Below are 26,764 nucleotides of genomic sequence, written 5' to 3' on the forward strand. Positions count from 1 at the left end.
GGAAGAAGGTCAGGGGTTGGTGAGAGGACAAGAACTAAGGAAGGAGTAGAACTACTCCTTAAGCAGGAGTTGTGGGAGTATGTGATAGAGTGTAAGAAAGTAAATTCATGATTGATATTGGTAAAAGTGAAAGTGGATGGAGAGAGATGGGTGATTATTGGTGCTTATGCACCTGGTCGTGAGAAGAAAGATCATGAGAGACAAATGTTTTGGCAGCAGCTGAGTGAGTGTGTCATCAGCTTTGATGCACGAGACCAGGTTATAGTGATGGGTGATTTAAATTTGAAGGTGAGTAATATGATGGTAGAGGGTATAATTGTTTTACATGGGATATTCAGTGTTGTGAATGACAATGGTGAAGAGCTTGTGGATTTGTCTGCTGAAAAAAGACTGGTGATTGAGAATACCTAGTTTAAAAAGAGTGAAATGCATAAGTATACGTATGTGAGTAAGAGGGATGGATTACATGTTAATTGGTAGGCATTCAAATGAGAGAGTTTTGGATGTTAATGTGCTGAGAGAGGCAGCTGCAGGGATGTCTGGCCGCTGTCTTGTGGAGGCGAAGGGGAAGATGTGTTAAGGTTTTCAAAAAAGAAGAGAGAATGTTAGGGTGAAGAAAGTGGTGAGAGTAAGTGAGCTTGGAAAGGAGACTTGAGAGGAAGTACTAGGAGAGATTGAGTGCAGAATGGCAGGTGAGGATGTAAGGGGAGTGGGTGAGGGATGGGATGTAGTTAGGGAAGCAGTGATGGCTTGTGCAAAAGATGCACGTGACACGAGAAAGGTGGGAGGTGGGCAGATTAGAAAGGCGAGTAAGTGGTAGGATGAAGTAAAGTTGTTAATGAAAGAGAAAAGAGAAGTGTTTGGATGATACTTGCAAGGAAGGAGTGGAAATGACTGGGAGATGTATAAAAGAAAGTGGCAGAAGTCAAGAGAAGTGTGCAAGGGTTGAAAAAGAGAGCAAATGAAAGTTGGGGTGAGAGAGTATCATTAAACTTTAGGGAGAATAAGTTGTTTTGGAAGGAGGTGAGTAACATTCATAAGACAAAAAAACAAATGGGAATATTGGTGAAGGGGCAAGTGGGGAAGTAATAACAGGTGGTGATGAAGTGAGAATGAGATGGAGTGAGTATTTTGAACATTTGTTGAGTGTGTTTGATGATAGAATGGCAGATGTAGGATGTTTTGACTGGGGTTGTGTGCAAAGTGAGAGGGTCAGAGAGAATGGTTTGCTTAAGAGAGAAGAGGTGGTGAAAGCTTTGCAGAAGATGAAATCTGGCAAGGCGGCAAGTTTGGATGATGTTGCAGTGGAATTTATTAAAAAAGGGGGTTACTGTGTTGTTGATATTCAAAGATATGTATAGATCATGGTGAAGTGCCTGAGGATTGGCAGAATGTATGCATAGTGCCATTGTATGAAGGCAAAGGGAATAAAGATGAGTGTTCAAAATACAGAGGCATAAGTTTGTTGAGTATTCCTGGGCAATGATATGAGAGGGTATTGATTGAGAGGGCGAAGGCATGTACAGAGCATCAGATTGGGGAAGAGTGGAGTGGTTTTAGAAGTGGTAGAGGTGTGGATCAGGTGTTTGCTTTGAAGAATGTGTATGAGAAATACTTAGAAAAACAGTTGGATTTGTATGAAGCATTTATGGATATGGAGAAGGTATGTGATAGGATTGATAGAGATGCTTTGTGGAAGGTCTTAAGAGTATATGGTGTGGGAGGTAAGTTGCTAGAAGCAGTGAAAAGTTTTTACCAATGATGTAAGGCATGTGTTTGAGTAGGAAGAGAGGCGAGTGATTGGTTCACAATGAATGTCAGTCTGCAGCAGGGGTGCATGATGTTTCTATGGTTGTTTAATTTGTTAATGGATGGGGTGGTTAGAGAGGTAAATGCAAGAGTTTTGGAAAGAAGGGCAAGTAAGCAGTCTCTTGGGGATGAGAGGGCCTTGGAAGTGAGTCTCTTGTTGTTGCTCATAAGGGTTGAGGGACAAGTTAATTGGGATGTAAGTTTGAATGAAGAAAAATTCGTGGAAATGAAGTGTTTTAGATATCTGGGAGTGGACTTAGCAGCGAATGGAATCATGGAGGTGGAAGTGAGCCACAGGGTGGGGGGGGGGGCGAAGGTTCTGAGAATGGACTTAGTAGCGAATGGAACCATGGAAGTGGAAGTGAGCCACTGGATGGGGAGGGGGTGAAGGTTCTAGAAGCGATGAGGAATGTGTGGAAAGAAAGCAAAAATGTATATGTTTGAAGGAATAGTTGTTCCAGCAATGTTATATGCTTGCAAGACATGGGCTATAGATAGGGTTGTACAGAGGAGGGTGGATGTATTGGAAATGAAATGTTTGAGGACAATATGTGGTGTGAGGTGGTTTGATCAAGTGAGTAATGAAAGGGTAAGAGAGATGTATGGAAATGAAAAGAGTATGGTTGAGAGAGCAGAGGAGGATGTGTTGAAATGGTTTGGACATATGGAGAGAATTAGTGAGGAAAGATTGACAAAGAGGATATATGTGTCAGAGGTGGAGGGAATAAAGAGAAGTGAAAGACCAAATTGGAGGTGGAAGGATGGAGTGAAAAAGATTCTGAGCGATCTAGGCCTGAACATATAGGAGGGTGAGAAGCATGCAAGGAATAAAGTGAATTGGAACAATGTGGTATACCAGGGTCGATGGCATGTGAAGTGTCTGGGGTATCCATGAAAAGGTCTGTGGAGCCTGGACATGGATATGGAGCTGTGATTCCGGTGCATTACACATGAGAGCTAGAGACTGAGTGTGAATGAATGTGGCCTTTTGTCTGTTTTCCTAGCTCAACCTCCTTGAAGTGGGGGGTAGCAATGCTGTTTCCTGTGGGGCGGGGTAGCACTAGGAATGGATGAAGGCAAGCAAGTATGATTATGTACATATGTGTATATATGTATATGTCTTTGTGTGTGTATGTATATATGTTGATATGTATATGTATGTATAAGTGCATGTATGGGCTTTTATGTATATATATGTGTATTTATTCTTATTATTGATATTATATACCCCCAGCATTCCTTTCATAAAGGTGTTTTGGGGCTGTAATACCAGAACTCCTGTAGATTAAAGGCTACATTACACTTAGTAGCAAGTACAGGATGGAGTCCTCTTAAGTGAGAAGTTGTTTGATGAGATTGTGCTCCCTTTTGCTTACCGATGATGATGCAGCCTCCCCAGAGGTGACTCCTTAAGCTGGTGAAGTCTGGCATCACGAATCCATAACAAACCCCCAACACCCAAACAGAAGTAATAGCTTACCCTGGCCTTACACTTTAGCAGTTTATATTTACATATCCACCAATCCCAAAAATATAACATTGACAAAACACAAACAGCGAAGCGACCCAACAAGCACCTAACGACAGACTTCCCAACACGGTCTTGAACTCCACCTCACCAGACATACACCTATCTGAAGCCACAGTCTCCAGACATACTTGAGTTATGCTTTCCTGTTTATGCTCTGGACATCACCCATCTTTACAATACAGCAAACACCAATCCAACATACGTCAAGTCCCTTCAAACCCCCAAGGCAACTACCTTGGTCAAGATACTAACACTTGCTGCTCAATTTCCCTGTACTCTCCCTGTATAAACAGAGCCACTAGTTAACACTATATAACCTGTGGCATTGTGGGAACATGTTGCCAGACACATGTATATACATACACTTCCACACATGCACATATACATATAGACACATGTACATAATATATATATATATATATATATATATATATATATATATATATATATATATATATATTTTTTTTTTTTTTTTTTTTTTTTTATACTTTGTCGCTGTCTCCCGCGTTTGCGAGGTAGCGCAAGGAAACAGACGAAAGAAATGGCCCAACCCCCCCCCCCCCCATACACATGTACATACACACGTCCACACACGCAAATATACATACCTACACAGCTTTCCATGGTTTACCCCAGACGCTTCACATGCCTTGCTTCAATCCACTGACAGCACGTCAACCCCTGTATACCACATGACTCCAATTCACTCTATTTCTTGCCCTCCTTTCACCCTCCTGCATGTTCAGGCCCCGATCACACAAAATCTTTTTCACTCCATCTTTCCACCTCCAATTTGGTCTCCCTCTTCTCCTCGTTCCCTCCACCTCCGACACATATATCCTCTTGGTCAATCTCTCCTCACTCATTCTCTCCATGTGCCCAAACCATTTCAAAACACCCTCTTCTGCTCTCTCAACCACGCTCTTTTTATTTCCACACATCTCTCTTACCCTTACGTTACTTACTCGATCAAACCACCTCACACCACACATTGTCCTCAAACATCTCATTTCCAGCACATCCATCCTCCTGCGCACATCTCTATCCATAGCCCACGCCTCGCAACCATACAGCATTGTTGGAACCACTATTCCCTCAAACATACCCATTTTTGCTTTCCGAGATAATGTTCTCGACTTCCACACATTTTTCAAGGCTCCCAAAATTTTCGCCCCCTCCCCCACCCTATGATCCACTTCCGCTTCCATGGTTCCATCCGCTGACAGATCCACTCCCAGATATCTAAAACACTTCACTTCCTCCAGTTTTTCTCCATTCAAACTCACCTCCCAATTGACTTGACCCTCACCCCTACTGTACCTAATAACCTTGCTCTTATTCACATTTACTCTCAACTTTCTTCTTCCACACACTTTACCAAACTCAGTCACCAGCTTCTGCAGTTTCTCACATGAATCAGCCACCAGCGCTGTATCATCAGCGAACAACAATTGACTCACTTCCCAAGCTCTCTCATCCCCAACAGACTTCATACTTGCCCCTCTTTCCAGGACTCTTGCATTTACCTCCTTTACAACCCCATCCATAAACAAATTAAACAACCATGGAGACATCACACACCCCTGCCGCAAACCTACATTCACTGAGAACCAATCACTTTCCTCTCTTCCTACACGTACACATGCCTTACATCCTCGATAAAAACTTTTCACTGCTTCTAACAACTTGCCTCCCACACCATATATTCTTAATACCTTCCACAGAGCATCTCTATCAACTCTATCATATGCCTTCTCCAGATCCATAAATGCTACATACAAATCCATTTGCTTTTCTAAGTATTTCTCACATACATTCTTCAAAGCAAACACCTGATCCACACATCCTCTACCACTTCTGAAACCGCACTGCTCTTCCCCAATCTGATGCTCTGTACATGCCTTCACCCTCTCAATCAATACCCTCCCATATAATTTACCAGGAATACTCAACAAACTTATACCTCTGTAATTTGAGCACTCACTCTTATCCCCTTTGCCTTTGTACAATGGCACTATGCACGCATTCCGCCAATCCTCAGGCACCTCACCATGAGTCATACATACATTAAATAACCTTACCAACCAGTCAACAATACAGTCACCCCCTTTCTTAATAAATTCCACTGCAATACCATCCAAACCTGCTGCCTTGCCGGCTTTCATCTTCCGCAAAGCTTTTACTACCTCTTCTCTGTTTACCAAATCATTTTCCCTAACCCTCTCACTTTGCACACCACCTCGACCAAAACACCCTATATCTGCCACTCTGTCATCAGACACATTCCACAAACCTTCAAAATACTCATTCCATCTCCTTCTCACATCACCGCTACTTGTTATCACCTCCCCATTTACGCCCTTCACTGAAGTTCCCATTTGCTCCCTTGTCTTACGCACCCTATTTACCTCCTTCCAGAACATCTTTTTATTCTCCCTAAAATTTACTGATAGTCTCTCACCCCAACTCTCATTTGCCCTTTTTTTCACCTCTTGCACCTTTCTCTTGACCTCCTGTCTCTTTCTTTTATACTTCTCCCACTCAATTGCATTTTTTCCCTGCAAAAATCGTCCAAATGCCTCTCTCTTCTCTTTCACTAATACTCTTACTTCTTCATCCCACCACACACTACCCTTTCTAAACAGCCCACCTCCCACTCTTCTCATGCCACAAGCATCTTTTGCGCAATCCATCACTGATTCCCTAAATACATCCCATTCCTCCCCGACTCCCCTTACTTCCATTGTTCTCACCTTTTTCCATTCTGTACACAGTCTCTCCTGGTACTTCCCCACACAGGTCTCCTTCCCAAGCTCACTTACTCTCACCACCTTCTTCACCCCAACATTCACTCCTCTTTTCTGAAAACCCATACAAATCTTCACCTTAGCCTCCACAAGATAATGATCAGACATCCCTCCAGTTGCACCTCTCAGCACATTAACATCCAAAAGTCTCTCTTTCGCACGCCTGTCAATTAACACGTAATCCAATAACGCTCTCTGGCCATCTCTCCTACTTACATAAGTATACTTATGTATATCTCGCTTTTTAAACCAGGTATTCCCAATCATCAGTCCTTTTTCAGCACATAAATCTACAAGCTCTTCACCATTTCCATTTACAACACTGAACACCCCATGCATACCAATTATTCCCTCAACTGCCACATTACTCACCTTATATATATATATATATATATATATATATATATATATATATACTCATATATATATATATATATATATATATATATTATTTTTTTTTTATTTTGCTTTGTCGCTGTCTCCCGTGTTTGCGAGGTAGCGCAGGGAAACAGATGAAAGAAATGGCCCAACCCACCCCCATACACATGTATATACATACACTTCCACACACGCAAATATACATAACCATACATCACAATGTACACATATATATACACACACAGACATCTACATATATACACATGCACACAATTCACACTGTCTGCCTTTATTCATTCCCATTGCCACCTCGCCACACATGGAATAACATCCCCCTCCCCCCTCATGTGTGCCAGGTAGTGCTAGGAAAAGACAACAAAGGCCCCATTCGTTCACACTCAGTCTCTAGCTGTCATGCAATAATGCCCGAAACCACAGCTCCCTTTCTGCATCCAGGCCCCACAGAACTTTCCATGGTTTACCCCAGATGCTTCACATGCCCTGATTCAATCCATTGACAGCACGTTGACCCTGGTATACCACATCGATCCAATTCACTCTATTCCTTGCCTGCCTTTCACCCTCCTACATGTTCAGGCCCCGATCACTCAAAATCTTTTTCACTCCATCTTTCCACCTCCAATTTGGTCTCCCACTTCTCCTCGTTCCCTCCACTTCCAACACATATATCCTCTTGGTCAATCTTTCCTCACTCATCCTCTCCATGTGCCCAAACCATTTCAAAACACCCTCTTCTGCTCTCTCAACCACACTCTTTTTATTTCCACACATCTCTCTTACCCTTACATTACTTACTCGATCAAACCACCTCACACCACATATTGTCCTCAAACATCTCATCTCCAGCACACCCACCCTCCTGCGCACAACTCTATCCATAGCCCACGCCTCGCAACCATACAACATTGTTGGGACCACTATTCCTTCAAACATAGCCATTTTTGCTTTCGGAGATAATGTTCTCGACTTCCACACATTCTTCAAGGCTTTCAGGATTTTCGCCCCCTCCCCCACCCTATGATTCACTTCTGCTTCCATGGTTCCATCCGCTGCCAGATCCACTCCCATATATCTAAAAACACTTTACTTCTTCCAGTTTTTCTCCATTCAAACTTACCTCCCAGTTGACTTGACCCTCAACCCTACAGTACCTAATAACCTTGCTCTTATTCACATTTACTCTTAACTTTCCTCTGTCACACACTTTACCAGACTCAGTCACCAGCTTCTGCAGTTTCTCACATGAATCAGCCACCAGTGCTGTATCATCAGTGAACAACAACTGACTCACTTCCCAAGCTCTCTCATCCCCAACAGACTTCCTACTTGCCTCTCTTTCCAAAACTCTTGCATTCACCTCCCTAACAACCCCATCCATAAACAAATTAAACAACCATGGAGACATCACACACCCTTGCCGCAAACCTACATTCACTGAGAACCAATCACTTTCCTCTCTTCCTACACGTACACATGCCTTACATCCTCGATAAAAACTTTTCACTGCTTCTAACAACTTGCCTCCCACACCATATATTCTTAGTACCTTCCACAGAGCATCTCTATCAACTCTATCATATGCCTTCTCCAGATCCATAAATGCTACACACAAATCCATTTCCTTTTCTAAGTATTTCTCACATACATTCTTCAAAGCAAACACCTGATCCACACATCCTCTACCACTTCTGAAGCCACACTGCTCTTCCCCAATCTGATGCTCTGTACATGCCTTCACCCTCTCAATCAATACCCTCCCATATAATTTACCAGGAATACTCAACAAACTTATACCTCTGTAATTTGAGCACTCACTCTTATCCCCTTTGCCTTTGTACAATGGCACGATGCAGGCATTCCACCAATCCTCAGGCACCTCACCATGAATCATACATACATTAAATAACCTTACCAACCAGTCAACAATACAGTCACCCCCCATATATGTATATGGAGTGGGGGGCTGGAAATCTTCCCCTCTCTCTTTTTTTTAATTTTCCAAAAGAAGGAACAGAGAAGGGGGCCAGGTGAGGATATTTCCTCAAAGGCCCAGTCCTCTGTTCTTAACGCTACCTCGCTAACGCGGGAAATGGCGAATAGTTTGAAAGAAAAAAGAAAGATGTGTATATGAATGGATGGGCCATTCTTTGTCTTTTTCCTGTTGCTACCTCACTGATGTGGGAAACAGCAATCAAATATAATAAATGAATAAGTAGATAATTTGATTTACGTGTTTTTGATTTACACAATCATTTTCAAGAATGTAACTATTGTGTATATTAAGAGGTGCTTTTATAGCAGTGTAAGAAGTGAGGAGCAAAGTAACTTTGAAAAGAGTATTGTGGACAAGGTGGCTGAAAATCCAAAAAATTTCCCTTGAATTCATCAGGAGTCAGATATTTCCGACTTCTCAAGACACATTGTCGTTACTTTTTCTTCCTGCATTTAGCATGACTTTTTTATTGTGTTATTCTTTCCTACCCAATTGTTTGTAAATGATCATATGCTCAAAGCCGAATTTCTTTGCATCTGTTGATTAATGCAGACATAGTTATTATTATATTTGCACTTTTTATTCTTTACATGTCAAGCTAGTTTGCAGAAAATGTTCAGCACACATTGCAAGTGTAATTGTTTGGATTGCCTCTTGAAAGAGAGATGACCAGGATTTAGAAAATTAAGGCCCTGTTCAAAAAAGGGAAAGGGAGGTGATCCCAAGCCATATTCCTTTTATGACCAAGATTAATCAGATCCTTTGTAATTAATATAATACTTATTAAGTCATTTCTTAACAGAATAGACATGTCACAATTTATAAGTGATGAGCAAGTCTTAAGCCATAGTCCTAGGATTCACCTATGAATGTAGTTGCTCAACTTTGTGTTAATATTAAGACTAGTACACAGTTAAGGAAAAGATATTTCTCACTGTATATATCATTTTTGTAAAAATTTCTTTAATTATAGTATGATTTTTGAGTGATATGTAAATTAATCAGATTAAGATTATCTTTGCATGGGATGGCACAAGTTGATTACCAAATGTAGACTAAAATGTATTATTTTCCAGATTGATGAGGATGATTTAGATATGAGTTCTGCTTGGTTAAAGAGGAAACAGATGGAGATTGGATGTTTTTCTTCTAATGGTAAAGTCTTGCACAAAGCCATGATGGTAAGCCATTATTTCTATATCTGTCTAAAAGCAAAAAAATTTCATGTAATTTTCATTCTTTATTTCACTAAATGTTATTCTTATATTAGACACACTTGACATACACACTATCTCCCCATAACACACAAATAGTGTTCACAAGATTTGTTAGTGTTATTACTGAATACTGCAATAGGAAGAAGCTAGAGGACACAAGAAGCTAAGTAAGGTGGGGGGTTTGAAAAGTATTTAAGAAATGCCACAGTATGTAGTGAATAATTGGAACAAAGGAAGTGAAGACACAGATAATGCAGAGAGCATTAAAGAATTTGAGGCATTGCATGAATGAAAAGGGGATAAGAAACAGACCCTGAATCCTTTGGATGTGCATCATGACTTAAGTGGCATTCCTTGTTAATGCTCTTTTGTCATTAGTGTTGTTATGAACTTTTTTATTACTTTTCTAACACACACACACACACACACACACACACACACACACACGCACACACACACACACACACACACACATAAAAGAGGTTATTAAATTCCTTAGAAAGTATGTTGGGCAATTTTTTTCTATCATAAGATTTACACTATGACTGTAAACATATGTGCTGTATCCACTTCTGCTTTGAATTTTTCTTTTATAGTTTAAAAAAGAAAATTATAACTTGTGCAACAAAACTTTTTAATTCGACATAGCAAAAACAAGTCAAGATTGTAGTAGAGGTGTTTGTTGGTAATAATGCAAAGAAACGCCTACAAGTCTGAGGCCATCAGCATCAGTTCCTGCTCAGTCTCCTCAATCATCAGCACTGTCTTTGTCCTCTTACTCATGGTATCATGGAAAGAAACAGAGAGACTTTTTAGGTGGAAGCATTACAGATAAAGAGATGTCTGTAAGGGTTAAAAAGGGATGTCTATTTGGGTTATAGGGACATCTTTTAGGGTTCAAGGGATGCCATCGCTTATCTCCCATCAGATCATTATAAATTATCAGAATATTTTCTTTTATGGAGGAAAATTCAGAGTAGCTATTTATAGAACATATTATAATGTCCATAACTTACTTAATATTTGGTGAAATGACTGTGTGGTTTACAGCTGATTGCATTTATTTACATTCTGTGTACCATGGACGTCTGAAGATGGTAGCACTTACCAGGTTCTGGTTTTCAGTGCATGTTTCAGAGAAAATGGAAGAGGTCAGGGGAAATATTTTTTGATAGAGGTCGACTATAGTCGACCATTACACTTAATATCGTGCCCAATCAAATAATCACAAAAAGATCATCCAGGGAAAATAATATTTGAGGTAGTGCAAGGAAACAGACAAAAGAATGGTGCAACCCACCCACATTCACATGTATATACATACACATCCACACACGCACATATACATAACTATACATCTCAACATATACATATATATACATACACAGACATATACATATATACACGTACATAATTCATACCGTCTGCTCTTATTCATTCCTGTCGCCACTCTGCCACATATGAAATGACAACCCCCTCCCCCTGCATGTGCGCAAGGTAGCACTAGGAAAAGACAACAAAGGCCACATTCGTTCACACTCAGTCTCTAGCTGTCGTGTACAATGCACCGAAACCACAGCTCCCTTTCCACTTCCAGGCCCCACACAACTTTCCATGGTTTACCCCAGACGCTTCACATGCCCAGGTTCAATCCATTGACAGCACATTGACCCCAGTATACCACATCGTTCTAATTCACTCTATTCCTTGCACGCCTTTCACCCACCTGCATGTTCAGGCCCCGGTCACTCAAAATCTTTTTCACTCCATCTTTCCACCTCCAATTTGGTCTCCCACTTCTCCTCGTTCCCTCCATCTCTGACACATATATCCTTTTTGTCAATCTTACCTCACTCATTCTCTCCATGTGACCAAACCATTTCAAAACACCCTCTTCTGCTCTCTCAACCACACTCTTTTTATTACCACACATCTCTCTTACCCTTTCATTACTTACTCTATCAAACCACATCACTCCACATATTGTCCTCAAACATCTCATTTCCAACACATCCACCCTCCTCTGCACAACTCTATCTATAACCCATGCCTCGCAACCGTATAACATTGTTGGAACCACTATTCCTTCAAACATACCCATTTTTGCTTTCCGAGATAATGTTCTCGCCTTCCACACATTTTTCAATGCTCCAGAACTTTCGCCTCCTCCCCTACCCTATGACTCACTTCCGCTTCCATGGTTCCATCCGCTGCCAAATCCACTCCCAGATATCTAAAACACTTCACTTCTTCCAGTTTTTCTCTATTCAAATGTACCTCCCAATTGATTTGTCCCTCAACCCTTTTGTACCAAGTAACCTTGCTCTTATTCACATTTACTCTCAGCTTCCTTCTTTCACTCACTTTACCATACTCAGTCACCAGCCTCTGCAGTTTCTCACCCGAATCAGCCACCAGAGCTGTATCATCTGCGAACAACAACTAACTCACTTCCCAAGCTCTCATCCATGACAGACTACATACGTGCCCCTGTTTCCAAAACTCTTGCATTCACCTCCCTAACAACCCCATCCATAAACACATTAAACAACCATGGAGACATCATGCACCCCTGCCACAAACCGACATTCACCGAGAACCAATCACTTTCCTCTCTTCCTACTCGTACACATGCCTTACATCCTCAATAAAAACTTTTCACTTCTTCTAAAAACTTGCCTCTCACACCATATATTCTTAATACATTCTACAGAGCATCTCTATCAACTCTATCACATGCCCTTTCCATAGCCATATATGCTACATGCAAATCCATTTGCTTTTCTAAATATTTCTCACATACATTCTCCAAAGCAAACACCTGATCCACACATCCTCTACCACTTCTGAAACCACACTGCTCTTCCCCAGTCTGATGCTCAGTACATGCCTTCACCCTCTCAGTCAATACCCTCCCATATAATTTCCCAGGAATACTCAACAGACTTATACCTTTGTAATTTGAGCACTCACCTTTATCCACTTTGCCTTTGTACAACGGCACTATGTAAGCATTTTGCCAATCCTCAGGCACCTCACCATGAGTCAATTTTTTTTTTTTTTTTTTTTTTTCATACTATTCGCTATTTCCCGCGATAGCGAGGTAGCGTTAAGAACAGAGGACTGGGCCTTTGAGGGAATATCCTCACCTGGACCTCTTCTCTGTTCCTTCTTTTGAAAAAAAAAAAAAAAAAAAAAAAAAAAAAAAGAGAGGGGAGGATTTCCAGCCCCCTGCTCCCTTCCCTTTCAGTCGCCTTCTACGACACGCAGGGAATATAGTCACCCCCTTTTTTGATAACTTCCACTGCAGTACCATCCAAACCCGCTGCCTTGCCAGCTTTCATCTTCTGCAAAGCATTTACTACCTCTTTTCTGTTTACCAAATCATTCTCCATAACCCTCTCACTTTGCACACCACCTCGACCAAAACACCCAATATCTGCTACTCTATCATCAAACACTTTCAACAAACCTTCAAAATACTCACTCCATCTTCTCACATCACCACTACTTGTTATCACCTCCCCATTAACCCCTTTCACTGATGTTCCCTTTTGTTCTCTTGTCTTACACGCTTTATTTACCTCCTTCCAAAACATCTTTTTATTCTCCCTAAAATTTAATGATACTCTCTCACCCCAACTCTCATTTGCCCTCTTTTTCACTTCTTGCACCTTTCTCTTGACCTCCTGCCTCTCTTTTATACATCTCCCAGTCATTTGCATTATTTCCCTGCAAAAATCGTCCAAATGCCTCTCTCTTCTCTTTCACTAATAATCTTACTTCTTCATCCCACCACTCACTACCCTTTCTAATCTGCCCACCTCCCATGCTTCTCTTGCCACAAACATCTTTTGCACAAGCCATCACTACTTCCTTAAGTACATCCCATTCCTCCCCCGCGCCCCTTACGTCCTTTGTTCTCACCTTTTTCCATTGTGTACTCAGTCTCTCCTGGTACTTCCTCACACAAGTCTCCTTCCCAAGCTCACTTACTCTCACCACTCTCTTTATCCCAACATTCTTCTTTTCTGAAAACCTCTACAAATCTTCACCTTCTCCTCCACAAGATAATGATCAGACATCCCTCCAGTTGCACCTCTCAGCACATTAACATCCAAAAGTCTCTCTTTCACGCACCTATCAATTAACACGTAATCCAATAACGCTCTCTGGCCATCTCCCCTACTTACATATGTATACTTATGTTATTTTTTTTTATTTTGCTTTGTCGCTGTCTCCGATGTTAGCGAGGTAGCGCAAGGAAACAGACGAAAGAATGGCCCAACCCGCCCACATACACATATATATACATACACGTCCACACACGCAAATATACATACCTATACATCTTAATGTACACATATATACACACACACCGACATATACATATATACACATGTACATAATTCATACTGTCTGCCTTTATTTGTTCCCATCGCCACCTCGCCACACATGGAAAAACAACCCCCTCCCCCCTCATGTGTGCGAGGTAGCGCTAGGAAAAGACACCAAAGGCCCCATTCGTTCACACTCAGTCTCTAGTTGTCATGTAATAATGCACCGAAACCACAGCTCCCTTTCCACATCCAGGCCCCACAGAACTTTCCATGGTTTACCCCAGACGCTGCACATGCCCTGGTTCAATCCATTGACAGCACGTTGACCCCGGTATACCACATCGTTCCAATTCACTCTATTCCTTGCACACCTTTCACCCTCCTGCATGTTCAGGCCCCAATCACTCAAAATCTTTTTCACTCTATCTTTCCACCTCCAATTTGGTCTCCCACTTCTCCTCGTTCCCTCCACCTCTGACACATATATCCTCTTGGTCAATCTTTCCTCACTCATTCTCTCCAAGTGACCAAACCATTTCAAAACACCCTCTTCTGCTCTCTCAACCATATATCATCAGCGAACAACAACTGACTCACTTCCCAAGCTCTCTCATCCACAACAGACTGCATACTTGCCCCTCTTTCCAAAACTCTTGCATTCACTCTTTTTATTTCCACACATCTCTCTTACCCTTACATTACTTATTCGATCAAACCACCTCACACCACATATTGTCCTCAAACATCTCATTTCCAGCACATCCACCCTCCTGCGCACAACTCTATCCATAGCCCATGCCTCGCAACCATACAATACAACATTGTTGGAACCACTATTCCTTCAAACATACCCATTTTTGCTTTCCGAGATAATGTTCTCGACTTCCAAACATTCTTCAAGGCTCCCAGAATTTTTGCCCCCTCCCCCACCCTATGATTTACTTCCGCTTCCATGTTTCCATCCGCTGCCAGATCCACTCCCAGATATCTAAAATACTTTCCTCCAGTTTTTCTCCATTCAAACTTACCTCCCAATTGACATGACCCTCAACCCTACTGTACCTAATAACCTTGCTCTTATTCACATTTACTCTTAACTTTCTTCTTTCACACACTTTACCAAACTCAGTCACCAGCTTCTGCAGTTTCTTACATGAATCAGCTACCAGCGCTGTATCATCAGCGAACAACAACTGACTCACTTCCCAAGCTCTCTCATCCACAACAGACTGCATACTTGCCCCTCTTTCCAAAACTCTTGCATTCACCTCCCTAACAACCCCATCCATAAACAAATTAAACAACCATGGAGACCTCACACACCCCTGCCACAAACCTACATTCACTGAGAACCAATCACTTTCCTCTCTTCCTACACGTACACATGCCTTACATCCTCGATAAAAACTTTTCACTGCTTCTAACAACTTGCCTCCCACACCATATATTTTTAAAACCTTCCACAGAGCATCTCTATCAACTCTGTCATATGCCTTCTCCAGATCCGTAAATGCTACATACAAATCCATTTGTTTTTCTAAGTATTTCTTACACACATTCTTCAAAGCAAACACCTGATCCACACATCCTCTACCACTTCTGAAACCACACTGCTCTTCCCCAATCTGATGCTCTGTACATGCCTTCACCCTCTCAATCAATGCCCTCCCATATAATTTACTTGGAATTCTCAACAAACATATACCTCTGTAATATACTTATGTTATTTATTTATTTATTATACTTTGTCGCTGTCTCCCGCGTTTGCGAGGTAGCGCAAGGATATACTTATGTATATCTCTTTGTAAACTAGGTCTTCCCAATCATCAGTCCTTTTTCAGTGCACAGATCTACAAGCTCTTCACCATTTCCATTTACAACACTGAACACCCCATGTACACCAATTATTCCCTCAACTGCCACATTACTCACCTTTGCATTCAAATCACCCATCACTATATCCCCGTCACGTGCATCAAAACTACTAACACACTCACTCAGCTGCTTCCAAAACACTTGCCTCTCATGATCTTTCTTCTCATTCCTAGGTGCATATGCACCAATAATCACCCATCTCTCTCCATCCACTTTCAGTTTTATCCACATCAATCCACTCTACCACATACTTCCACCACTCCAGTTTTAGGAGTGGTGCTACTCCTTCCCTTGCTCTTTTATTATACTTTGATGCTGTCTCCCACATTAGCAAGGTAGCGCAAGGAAACAGATGAAAGAATGGCCCAACCCATCCACATACATATGTATATACATAAATATCTACACACGCACATATACATACCTATACATTTCAACATATACACGCATATCCATTTTTTTTCATACATATTCACCTTATCTCACATTAACGAGGTGGTGTTAAGAACTGAGGAGTGAGCCTTAGAGGGTATATCCTCAGTTGGCCCACCTCTCCGTTCCTTCTTTTGGAAGATTATAGATGGGAGGGGAGGATTTCCAGCCCCCCGCTCCCTCCCCCAGGGATACTACATATACATACACAGACATATACATATATTCACTTGTACATATTCATACTTGCTGCCTTCATCCATTCCTACTGCCACCCCGCTACACATGAAATGACACCTCCTCCCCCCGCATGCGCGTGAGGTAGTGCTAGGAAAAGACAACAAAGGCCACATTCATTCACACTCAGTCTCTAGCTGTTATGTGTAATGCACTGAAACCACAGCTCCCTTTCCACATCCAGGCCCCACAAAACTTTCCATGGTTTACCCCAGACGCTTCACATTCCCTGGTTCAATCCATTGACAGCACATCGACCCTGGTATACCACATCGTTCCAATTCACTCTATTCCTTGCACGCCTTTCACCCTCCTGTATGTTCAGGCCCTGATTGCTCAAAATCTTTTTCACTTCATCCTTCCACCTCCATTTTGGTCTCTCACTTCTCCTCAGTCCCTCCACCTCTGACATATATATCCTCTTGGTCAATCCTTCCTCACTCATTCTTTCCATGTGACCAAACCATTTCAATACACCCTCTTCTACTCTCTCAACCACACTTTTTTTATTCCCACACATCTCTCTTACCCTTTCATTACTTACTTGATCATACCACCTCACACCACATATTGTCCTCAGACATCTCATTTCCAACACATCCACCCTCCTCTGCACAACCCTATCTATAGCCCATGCCTCGCAACCATATAACATTGTTGGAACCACTATTCCTTCAAACATACCCATTTTTGCTCTTTAAGATAACGTTCTCTCCTTCCACCCATTCTTCACCTTTTCCAGAACCTTCGCCCCCTCCCCAACCCATTGACTCACCACAGCTTCCATAGTTCCATTTGCTGCTAAGTCTACTCCCACATATCTAAAACACTTCACTTCCTCCAATTTTTCTCCATTCAAACTTATTCCTAATTTACTTGTCCCTCAACCCTACTGAACCTAATAACTTTGCTCTTATTCACATACGCTCTCAACTTTCTCCTTTCACACACTTTACCAAACTCAGTCACCAACTAATGTAGTTTCTCACTTGAATCAGCCACCATTGCTGTCTTATTGGCAAACAACAACTGACTCACTTCCCAGGCCCTCTCATCCCTAAGAGACTGCATACTTGTCCCTCTCTTCAAAACTCTTGCATTTACCTCCCTAACCACCCCCTCTGTAAACAAATTAAACAACCATGGAAACATCACACACCCCTACCGCAGACCGACCTTCACTGGGAACCAATCACTCTCCTCTCTTCCTACTTGTGCACATGCCTCACATCCTTGGCAAAAATTTTCACTGCTTCTAGCAGCTTACCTCCCACACCATATACTCTCAAGACCTTCCACAAAGTATCTCTATCTACCCTAGCATATGCCTTCTCCAGGTCCATAAATGCTACATACAAATCCATCTGTTTTTCCGTTTCTCACACACACATTCTGCAAAGCAAACACCTGATCCACTCATCCTCTACCACTTTTGAAACCACACTGCTTCTCCCTAATCTGGTGTTCTGTACATGCCTTCACCCTCTCAATCAATATCCCCTATACAATTTCCCAGGAATACTCAACAAACTTATGCCCCTGTAGTTTGAACACTCACCTTTATTCCCTTTGCCTTTGTACAGTGGCACTGTGCATACTTTTACCAATCCTCAGGCACTTTACCATGTTTCATACATATATTGAGTATCCATACCAACTAATCAACAACACAGTTATCCTATTTCTTAATAAATTCTACTGCAGTACCATTGAAACCCGCTGCCTTTCCAGACTTCATCTTCCGCAGAGCTTTCACTACCTCTTCCCTTAACCAAACCATTCTCTGTGACCCTCTTACTTCAAACACCATCCCGACCAAAACACCGTATATCTGCCACTCTGTCATCAGACACATTCAACAAACCTTCATAATACTCACTCCACCTCCTCTTCCTTCATCACTACTTGTTATTATTCCCCCTTCACTGATGTTCCCATTTGTTCTCTTGTCTTATGCACGTTATGTACTTCCTTCCAAAAAATCTTTTTAGTCTCCTAAAAGTTTAATGATACTATCTCACCCCAACTCTCATTTGCCTGCTTTTTCTACCCTTGCATCTTCCTCTTGACCTCCTGCCACTTTCTTTTATACATCAAGTCATTTGCACTCCTCCCTTGAAACTATCTAATGAAGTTCTCTCTTCTCTTTCATGAACAACCTTACTTCATCCCACCACTCACTACCCTTTTTAATCTGCCCACCTCCCACCTTTCTCATGCCACATGCATCTTTTGCCCATGCCATCACTGCTTCCCTAAATACATCCCATTCCTCACCCACTTCCCTCATCATTTGCTCTCACCTTTTGCCATTCTACACTCAATCTCTCCTGATACTTCCTCACGCAAATGTCCTTTTCATGCTCACTTACTATCCTCACTCTCTTTTCCCCAACATTCTCTCTTCGTTTTTGAAAACCTCTACAAATCTTCACTTTCGCCTCCACAAGATAGTGGTCAGACTTCCCTCCAGCTGCCCCTCCTAGCACATTAACATCCAAAAGTTCTCGTCCTGGAGTTATGGATTACTAATAGATTGCCTAAATTTGACTGAGTGTTGGCAGGGTACAAGATAAATCAGAAAGAATACAAAGATGAATATGAAAGATGGGTTATAGAAACTTTAGATGAAAGTGTAATGAATATGGGGATGCAGTCATGTGGGAATGAGGTGTTTAAACTTTTTAGAAAAATACTGTTAAGGTGTGTAGAATTAGTAGTTGAATACAAAGTTATGAGAAAGGAGAATAAAAATGGAAATGCATGGTGAACTGATGATGTGGAAGAGAAGAAAAAGGCATATGGTAGAATGCTCAAAAGCAATGTACATGAGGAAGTTCAGCAGAGGAGGAGGAAAGAATACAGAATATGTAAGCAGAATGTTAACAGGCTGATAGAGGAAAGCAAAGAAAGAGTAGATGAAGATTTTGGAAGAAAGTTGGGTGAAAAGTTTAAGGAAAATAAGAAATTGTACTAGAAGGACGTGAAAAAGGAAAGAGATGGATGTAAGAATGGAAATTGAAATTTGAGAAGTAAGGAAGGAGAGTATTTTGAAGAACTGATGAGACAGCAGTTGTTCATGCATGGGTATGAAGGATGGAAGGAAATGTATACAAGTGCAGGGGCTTGTAGCAAAAAGGGAGGTAATAAGGGGCAGTAATAAGGTTGAAGGTAGGAAAGGCACCTGAAGTGGATGGAATGTTGAAGTATGGAGGAAAAAGTATAATAGAGTGGATGTATTTGATATGTAATTTAGCATAGAAGTAAAAGGTTGTGCCTTAGGATTAGATGACAGCAATTATTGTTTCTTTATTCAAAAGAAAGGGTGCTAAGAATGTATGTATCGATTATAGGGGGATAAATCTGTTAAGTATACTAGGAAAAGTGTATGCAAGAGTGTTGATTAACTGATGAAAGTGGCCATATGCAGATTGAGGAGCAAGGGGGTTTTAGGAAAGTTGGGATGTGTGGATCAGACTTTTGCTGTGAGAATGACTGGAGAAAAGTATCCAGCAAAAGCTAAGATGGCATATGGAGCTTTTATGGATCTGGAGAAAGAATATGACAAGAGTCAGGTGGAATGCTTGATGGGATGTTTTAAGGATATATTTTTTCTTCATCTTCTTCACCTTTATATTTTCTGATTCCATTTCATTTATATCTGTAAGTTGTTTTCTTGTTTCACATAAGAAGACTTGTACTGACCACATATACTTATCATCTCTTAAACAGTCATGCTTGCTTTGGTAATCTGTTCACTATTAACCATATTGATAGGTCAAGAGAGAGACTACAATTTTTTAATCAACACACCACATAATCTTCCCTTGTTTTCTTTGAAGAGGATGAAAGAGGCTTTGAGTTACTGGACCTGAACAGGCTGGATGGTGAAAGGTTTGGGATATAATTAATTAGAGTGATGTGGTATGCAGAGGGCGACATGCTGTAAATGGGCTGAATCAGGGTATGTGAAGTGGTGTGGGGAAACCACAGATAGGTCTTTGGCACTTGTCTGTGTTGGGGGCTTCCGATATCAGGGCATAATGCAAGACAGCTTGAGAGTGGATGTGGACCAATGAAAGCATTCTTCATCTGTCTTTGATGCTATTTCAGTAATGCAGGAAATGATAAGCAAGTATGAGTGGAGAAAAGAAAAAAGTTATGCTATAAAATTTTATCATTATTTACATCCTTATTTGTGTTTCATGTTTGCATGGTGATCGAATACCTTGAAATTATAAATCAACTGTGGCAGAAATTTCAGTACAATATTCATGATTTATGACCTAGGTAAATGCTAGCAGTATACAGGAAATATGATAATGGAAAGGGGAGTCTCTATGATAGCAGCTTTGGTCCTAGAATTAGCAAATAATCAGAGATTTTCCTAATTATTTCCAAGAGTATTTCCAGATTTGAGAATTCAAAGGAAGCTTTTTGCAATTCAAGTGAGAAATAGGATACTTGCTTTCATTTTACTTGTATGTGCATTTTTTAGTATTTTTACAGACATGTTAAATACATCTTTGCGAAGATTCTGTCTTAACTTTAAACATAATTTACAGGGAGGTATTGATGACGATGATTCCCCTGTGCCTTTGACTGCCTATGTACTCATTTCCCTATTGGAAGCTGGTGAACCTTCCTCAAGTAAAGCTATCAGTGAAGCAGTTTCCTGTTTAAAACAAAGGAGTAGTCAGGAGCTCTACACATTATCCCTCAAGGCATATGCTTTGGCTTTGTCTGGGATGCCTGAAGCAAATTCAGTGATAGAGGAGCTGATAAGTCAGGCAGTAGAAACTTCTGGCACAATGTATTGGGAACTACCAGCAGGTGCTAGTATGTATTGTGAAAACTTTTTCATTTGTATTTTATCTTCATGATATGTACTGTTTACACTCTACTTTTTAGTGCATTACAACTTCATTCGTTTATTCTAACTGAGGGATGATACATATACATTTATGGAATGGTACAGATTATTGAAACTATTATGTATTCATTCTGAAATAGAAGGGTAATTTTGCTTTTTACCTATTTGCCTTTCTAATCTTAGTGAGGTAGCATCAGAAAAAAAATAATGGCCTCATCTACACAAATTCAGTGATAGAGGAGCTGATAAGTCAGGCACTAGAAACTTGTGGTACGATGTATTGGGAACTAGCAGCAAGTGCTAGTATGTATTTTGAAAACTTTTTCATTTGTATTTAATCTCCATGATAAGTATTGTTTACACTCTACTTTTTAGTGCATTATAACTTCATTCATTTATTCTAACTGAGGGATGATACTTGTACATTCATGGAATGGTACAGATTATTGAAACTATTATGCATTCATTCTGAAATAGGAGGGTAATTTTGCTTTTTACCTATTTGCCTTTCTAATCTCAGTGAGGTAGCATCAGAAAAAAAATAATGGCCTCATCTACACATGACTACTATAGGTGTCATCTATGATATAGAAAAACTTAAGCATACCATCCATATTCATTACCTAGGGACCACCCCATGGTCTACTTTGACCACTTCATGTGCCCTGATTCAACCTCTTGACCTTGGAGCCCCCATATACCACATCTGTGCAATTTGTTTTATTCCATGCATGGCTAACCCGCCTATATGTTTAGGCCTAAGTACACTAAAGTCTCTTTCAGTCTATCCTTCCAGTTAAGAAGACCCAAATATGCATTGGGCTCTATAACATCATTTTAAAGGCATTTTACTTTCATGACTTCAGTCATTTAAGGAACATATATTCACACTAAATGGCAAATGTCTACATGTAAATCACTGAGGTTGTGAAGTCGGCATATCTGTTTTCAATCTAGCAACTATATATCTGTCTATATCTCTAATGCTCTGTGGAAGGTATTAAGAATATATGGTGTGGGAGGAAAGTTGTTAGAAGCAGTGAAAAGTTTTTATCGAGGATGTAAGGCATGTGTACGTGTAGGAAGAGAGGAAAGTGATTGGTTCTCAGTGAATGTAGGTTTGCGGCAGGGGTGTGTGATGTCTCCATGGTTGTTTAATTTGTTTATGGATGGGGTTGTTAGGGAGGTAAATGCAAGAGTTTTGGAAAGAGGGGCAAGTATGAAGTCTGTTGGGGATGAGAGAGCTTGGGAAGTGAGTCAGTTGTTGTTCGCTGATGATACAGTGCTGGTGGCTGATTCATGTGAGAAACTGCAGAAGCTGGTGACTGAGTTTGGTAAAGTGTGTGGAAGAAGAAAGTTAAGAGTAAATGTGAATAAGAGCAAGGTTATTAGGTACAGTAGGGTTGAGGGTCAAGTCAATTGGGAGGTGAGTTTGAATGGAGAAAAACTGGAGGAAGTGAAGTGTTTTAGATATCTGGGAGTGGATCTGGCAGCGGATGGAACCATGGAAGCGGAAGTGGATCATAGGGTGGGGGAGGGGGCGAAAATTCTGGGGGCCTTTGAAGAATGTGTGGAAGTCGAGAACATTATCTCGGAAAGCAAAAATGGGTATGTTTGAAGGAATAGTGGTTCCAACAATGTTGTATGGTTGCGAGGCGTGGGCTATGGATAGAGTTGTGCGCAGGAGGATGGATGTGCTGGAAATGAGATGTTTGAGGACAATGTGTGGTGTGAGGTGGTTTGATCGAGTGAGTAACGTAAGGGTAAGAGAGATGTGTGGAAATAAAAAGAGCGTGGTTGAGAGAGCAGAAGAGGGTGTTTTGAAGTGGTTTGGGCACATGGAGAGAATGAGTGAGGAAAGATTGACCAAGAGGATATATGTGTCGAAGGTGGAGGGAACGAGGAGAAGAGGGAGACCAAATTGGAGGTGGAAAGATGGAGTGAAAAAGATTTTGTGTGATCGGGGCCTGAACATGCAGGAGGGTGAAAGGAGGGCAAGGAATAGAGTGAATTGGAGCGATGTGGTATACCGGGGTTGACGTGCTGTCAGTGGATTGAATCAAGGCATGTGAAGCGTCTGGGGTAAACCATGGAAAGCTGTGTAGGTATGTATATTTGCGTGTGTGGACGTATGTATATACATGTGTATGGGGGGGGTTGGGCCATTTCTTTCGTCTGTTTCCTTGTGCTACCTTGCAAACGCCGGAGACAGCGACAAAGTATAATAAAAAAAATATAATAATATCTCTAATGCCCATTCCTTCCAGGAACACCCATCAAAGGGATGGCCATGGCAAGTCTCCACTTATTCCTGTCCTTACATGCCTCCTTCACAAAGACCATTCCGCACTTTCTTCTTCCATTCTTCTCCCTTCAGTACTCTTCAACTGTTTACCCAAGTCACAGGTGGTCTTTCTCTCATGCCATGTACTATCATGCAGTCTCTTTGTAAACTCCTTATCATGCATTCTTTCCAAATGCCCAAACCACAACAAAGTAATACATTTCACCCACTTTGCCACTCCACAATTCATCCCCTGCCATACCAGATCTCACCACTTCATTTCTTTCTTCACTTCATTTAGTCATACATCATGCTCACTTCAAATACTTCATTTTTACGAACTGAATTCTTGACCACTGTGACTCATTCTCTTTTCCATACTTACACCTCTTCTCTTCATTATCTTATTAAGGGACCTAATGGCTATTCTACCCTGTATTGCTCTTTCATTTATCTCTCTCATTTATCTGATCCAAACATCCCCTGCCTTTCCTAAAACCTCCTTGCTCCTCACTTATTCTGCATTCAGTCACTTCCATCACTCTGTCAGGCAACACTTTTGCATACACTTTTCCTGGTATATGTAGAGTTATTTCCCTTTAACTGATATATACATCCTTAGCATATTTTCCTTTGAATAAAGGAGCAATAATAGCTTTCACCTATCCTAAGGCACACCCCTCTGCTTCCATTCTTGATTACATGTCAAATGCATCGACTCTATCAACACTTTCTCTTCCGTACTTCAACATTTTAGTCATAATCCCATCCACTCCAGGTGCTTTTTCTAGGTCCCTGCACTTGTATCTTTTTTCTTCCATTCTTTATTCCTATGTATGTAACAACTGCTGCCTCACCTACATTCATCAGTTCTTCAAAATGCTCTTTTCATTTTCCCTTCACTTCCTCCTTCTGATTCTGCTACTTCCCTTCCTCACTTCACATTTACAGCTCTATTCTTACACATCCACCTTTTTCCCTTTCACCTTCTGCCAGTGCAATTTCTTGTTTTTCCCAAACATTTCACTTAGCTTTCTTCCAAAATCTTCATCTACTCTTTCTTTGCTTTCCTGTGTCAACTTCTTAACATTCTACATACACATCTTATATTCTCCTTTGCACCAAGGAAAATATTTTTGGCACAAAGGAAACTATATAATGGCACAGCATAAACAAAACATCAGTGTTGCTTCACTCCACGTTACCCAGCTGTGTCCTTAAACCACCAGTGTATCTGTCGGGAGTATCCTCATCATTGCATATTTCATGATAATATGTAATTCCACCAGCAGTCAGAAGAGACCTGCTTATTTCAAGAGTGAATCTTTAGTATCCAGGAAATCAAGGGAGAATATCGTACTTGAATTGAAAATTAATTATTTTGAATTGCTTAGGTGCTAGTTCACTCACAGGGGACACCAGAATATTACTTGGTTTTATTAAGTCCTATGACCCATAAAAAATGTTTTGGTATTGCAAGATGATCAGAGTAAGTACACTGACTATGATGCCTTTAAGTGCAGCCAGAACTAGTGATTATAAATACAGAGGGCCCCCTTATATATGGAAGACTCAACATATGGAAACCTGACAGTGCAGTCTCCCTAAACTCAAATACAGTATTTTTTGAGACAAAAATTTGCATTAGTAATGGAAGCTCTAAGTAGAGCATTTGGAGGAATATGGCAGAGGGACAAATTTGGCAGGCATCCTTTTTCCCAGTCATGCATCTTACATATACAGTGAAGCTGTTGCAGTGGTTCTTTGCCCATCTCCACTGCATTGTTTTGGAACTTTCATTGATTTTTGTGTAGATATTGCCCTTATTTCTAACTTTTGAATACTGGAAATAGACCAGGTGATAATAAGAATAGAGGACCTCCTTGCAAATGAAAAGTGAATGATTTAGAGATGAAAATGAAAATCATAAAGAAACATGAAGGTGGACAAATACATTTTTCCATCTTGATTGAGCTCACTTTGGCTACCTTAACAGTGAACACAATTTTGAAGGACAGTGAGTTCATTAAGGAACACATAAAAGGTTCGGCACCTTTAAAATCAACTGTCATAACCAAGAAGCGAGCTGGTGCTATCTCTGAGATGGAGAAATTACTAACTTTGTGGATGGAAGATCAAATTCAGCATCTTGTACTGCTAAGTCTCATGGTGATACAATTGAAGGCAAGAAGTTTCTTCGAAGATATTAAAGTACAGTAATTTGTGGTCAGCCATGAATGGTTCACAAGATTTAAGTCTCATACTAACTTTCATTATGTTAAAGTGAGTGGTGAGACTAAGCATACTAGGTAAGGTAAATGAATTTTTTCCATAGATTAATAATTTCTTTCTCATGTTTCTTTTTTGTAGTCAGAAGTTTACTTCCCATATTTCTATTGCTCAGTGTGATGGTGTTTTAGGTGTGTTAGTGTTGCAGTCTGAAGTTTGGGGTGTTGTAAGTGCAATGGGAACTTTGGTACAGTGTGTAGCATACAATAGTAATAAAAAACAGGCATCTGTGCAATACAGCACCAGAGATATTCAACTAGTAATCAGAGAGGGGAGACTCACCTATTCTGGGTGATGGTGTTTTGAGTGAAATGATGTGGTTTTTGACTTGCATATTTTATCAGAAATATAACCCCTATGTAAGCCAGGAAGCTTCTGTATATTCAGAAAATTACATGACCAAACCTTATCTAGCCTATCCCAGGCAACAAGAAAATATGGATGTGACAAAGCATTATTTGACACATAATTTCCAAGTTTTTATCGAGGATGTAAGGCATGTGTACGTGAATGTAGGTTTGCGGCAGGGGTGTGTGATGTCTCCATGGTTGTTTAATTTGTTTATGGATGGGGTTGTTAGGGAGGTGAATGCAAGAGTTTTGGAAAGAGGGGCAAGAATGAAGTCTGTTGTGGATGAGAGAGCTTGGGAAGTGAGTCAGTTGTTGTTCGCTGATGATA

The 26,764-nt window shown here is 40.8% G+C and overlaps 1 protein-coding gene across 1 annotated transcript in view; it reads left to right on the forward strand.

The window, feature by feature from the left end:
- LOC139752129 (alpha-2-macroglobulin-like) overlaps positions 1-26,764 on the forward strand; it is a 196,432-nt gene that overhangs the window by 151,051 nt on the left and 18,617 nt on the right. The window contains exons 22-23 of the mRNA XM_071668047.1: positions 9,616-9,720; positions 21,206-21,479. Of these exons, the coding sequence (XP_071524148.1) occupies positions 9,616-9,720; positions 21,206-21,479 (379 nt within the window). The remainder of the gene's footprint in view (positions 1-9,615; positions 9,721-21,205; positions 21,480-26,764) is intronic.

The sequence above is a fragment of the Panulirus ornatus genome, chromosome 12 (assembly GCF_036320965.1).
Source record: "Panulirus ornatus isolate Po-2019 chromosome 12, ASM3632096v1, whole genome shotgun sequence".
Taxonomy (NCBI): domain Eukaryota; kingdom Metazoa; phylum Arthropoda; class Malacostraca; order Decapoda; family Palinuridae; genus Panulirus; species Panulirus ornatus.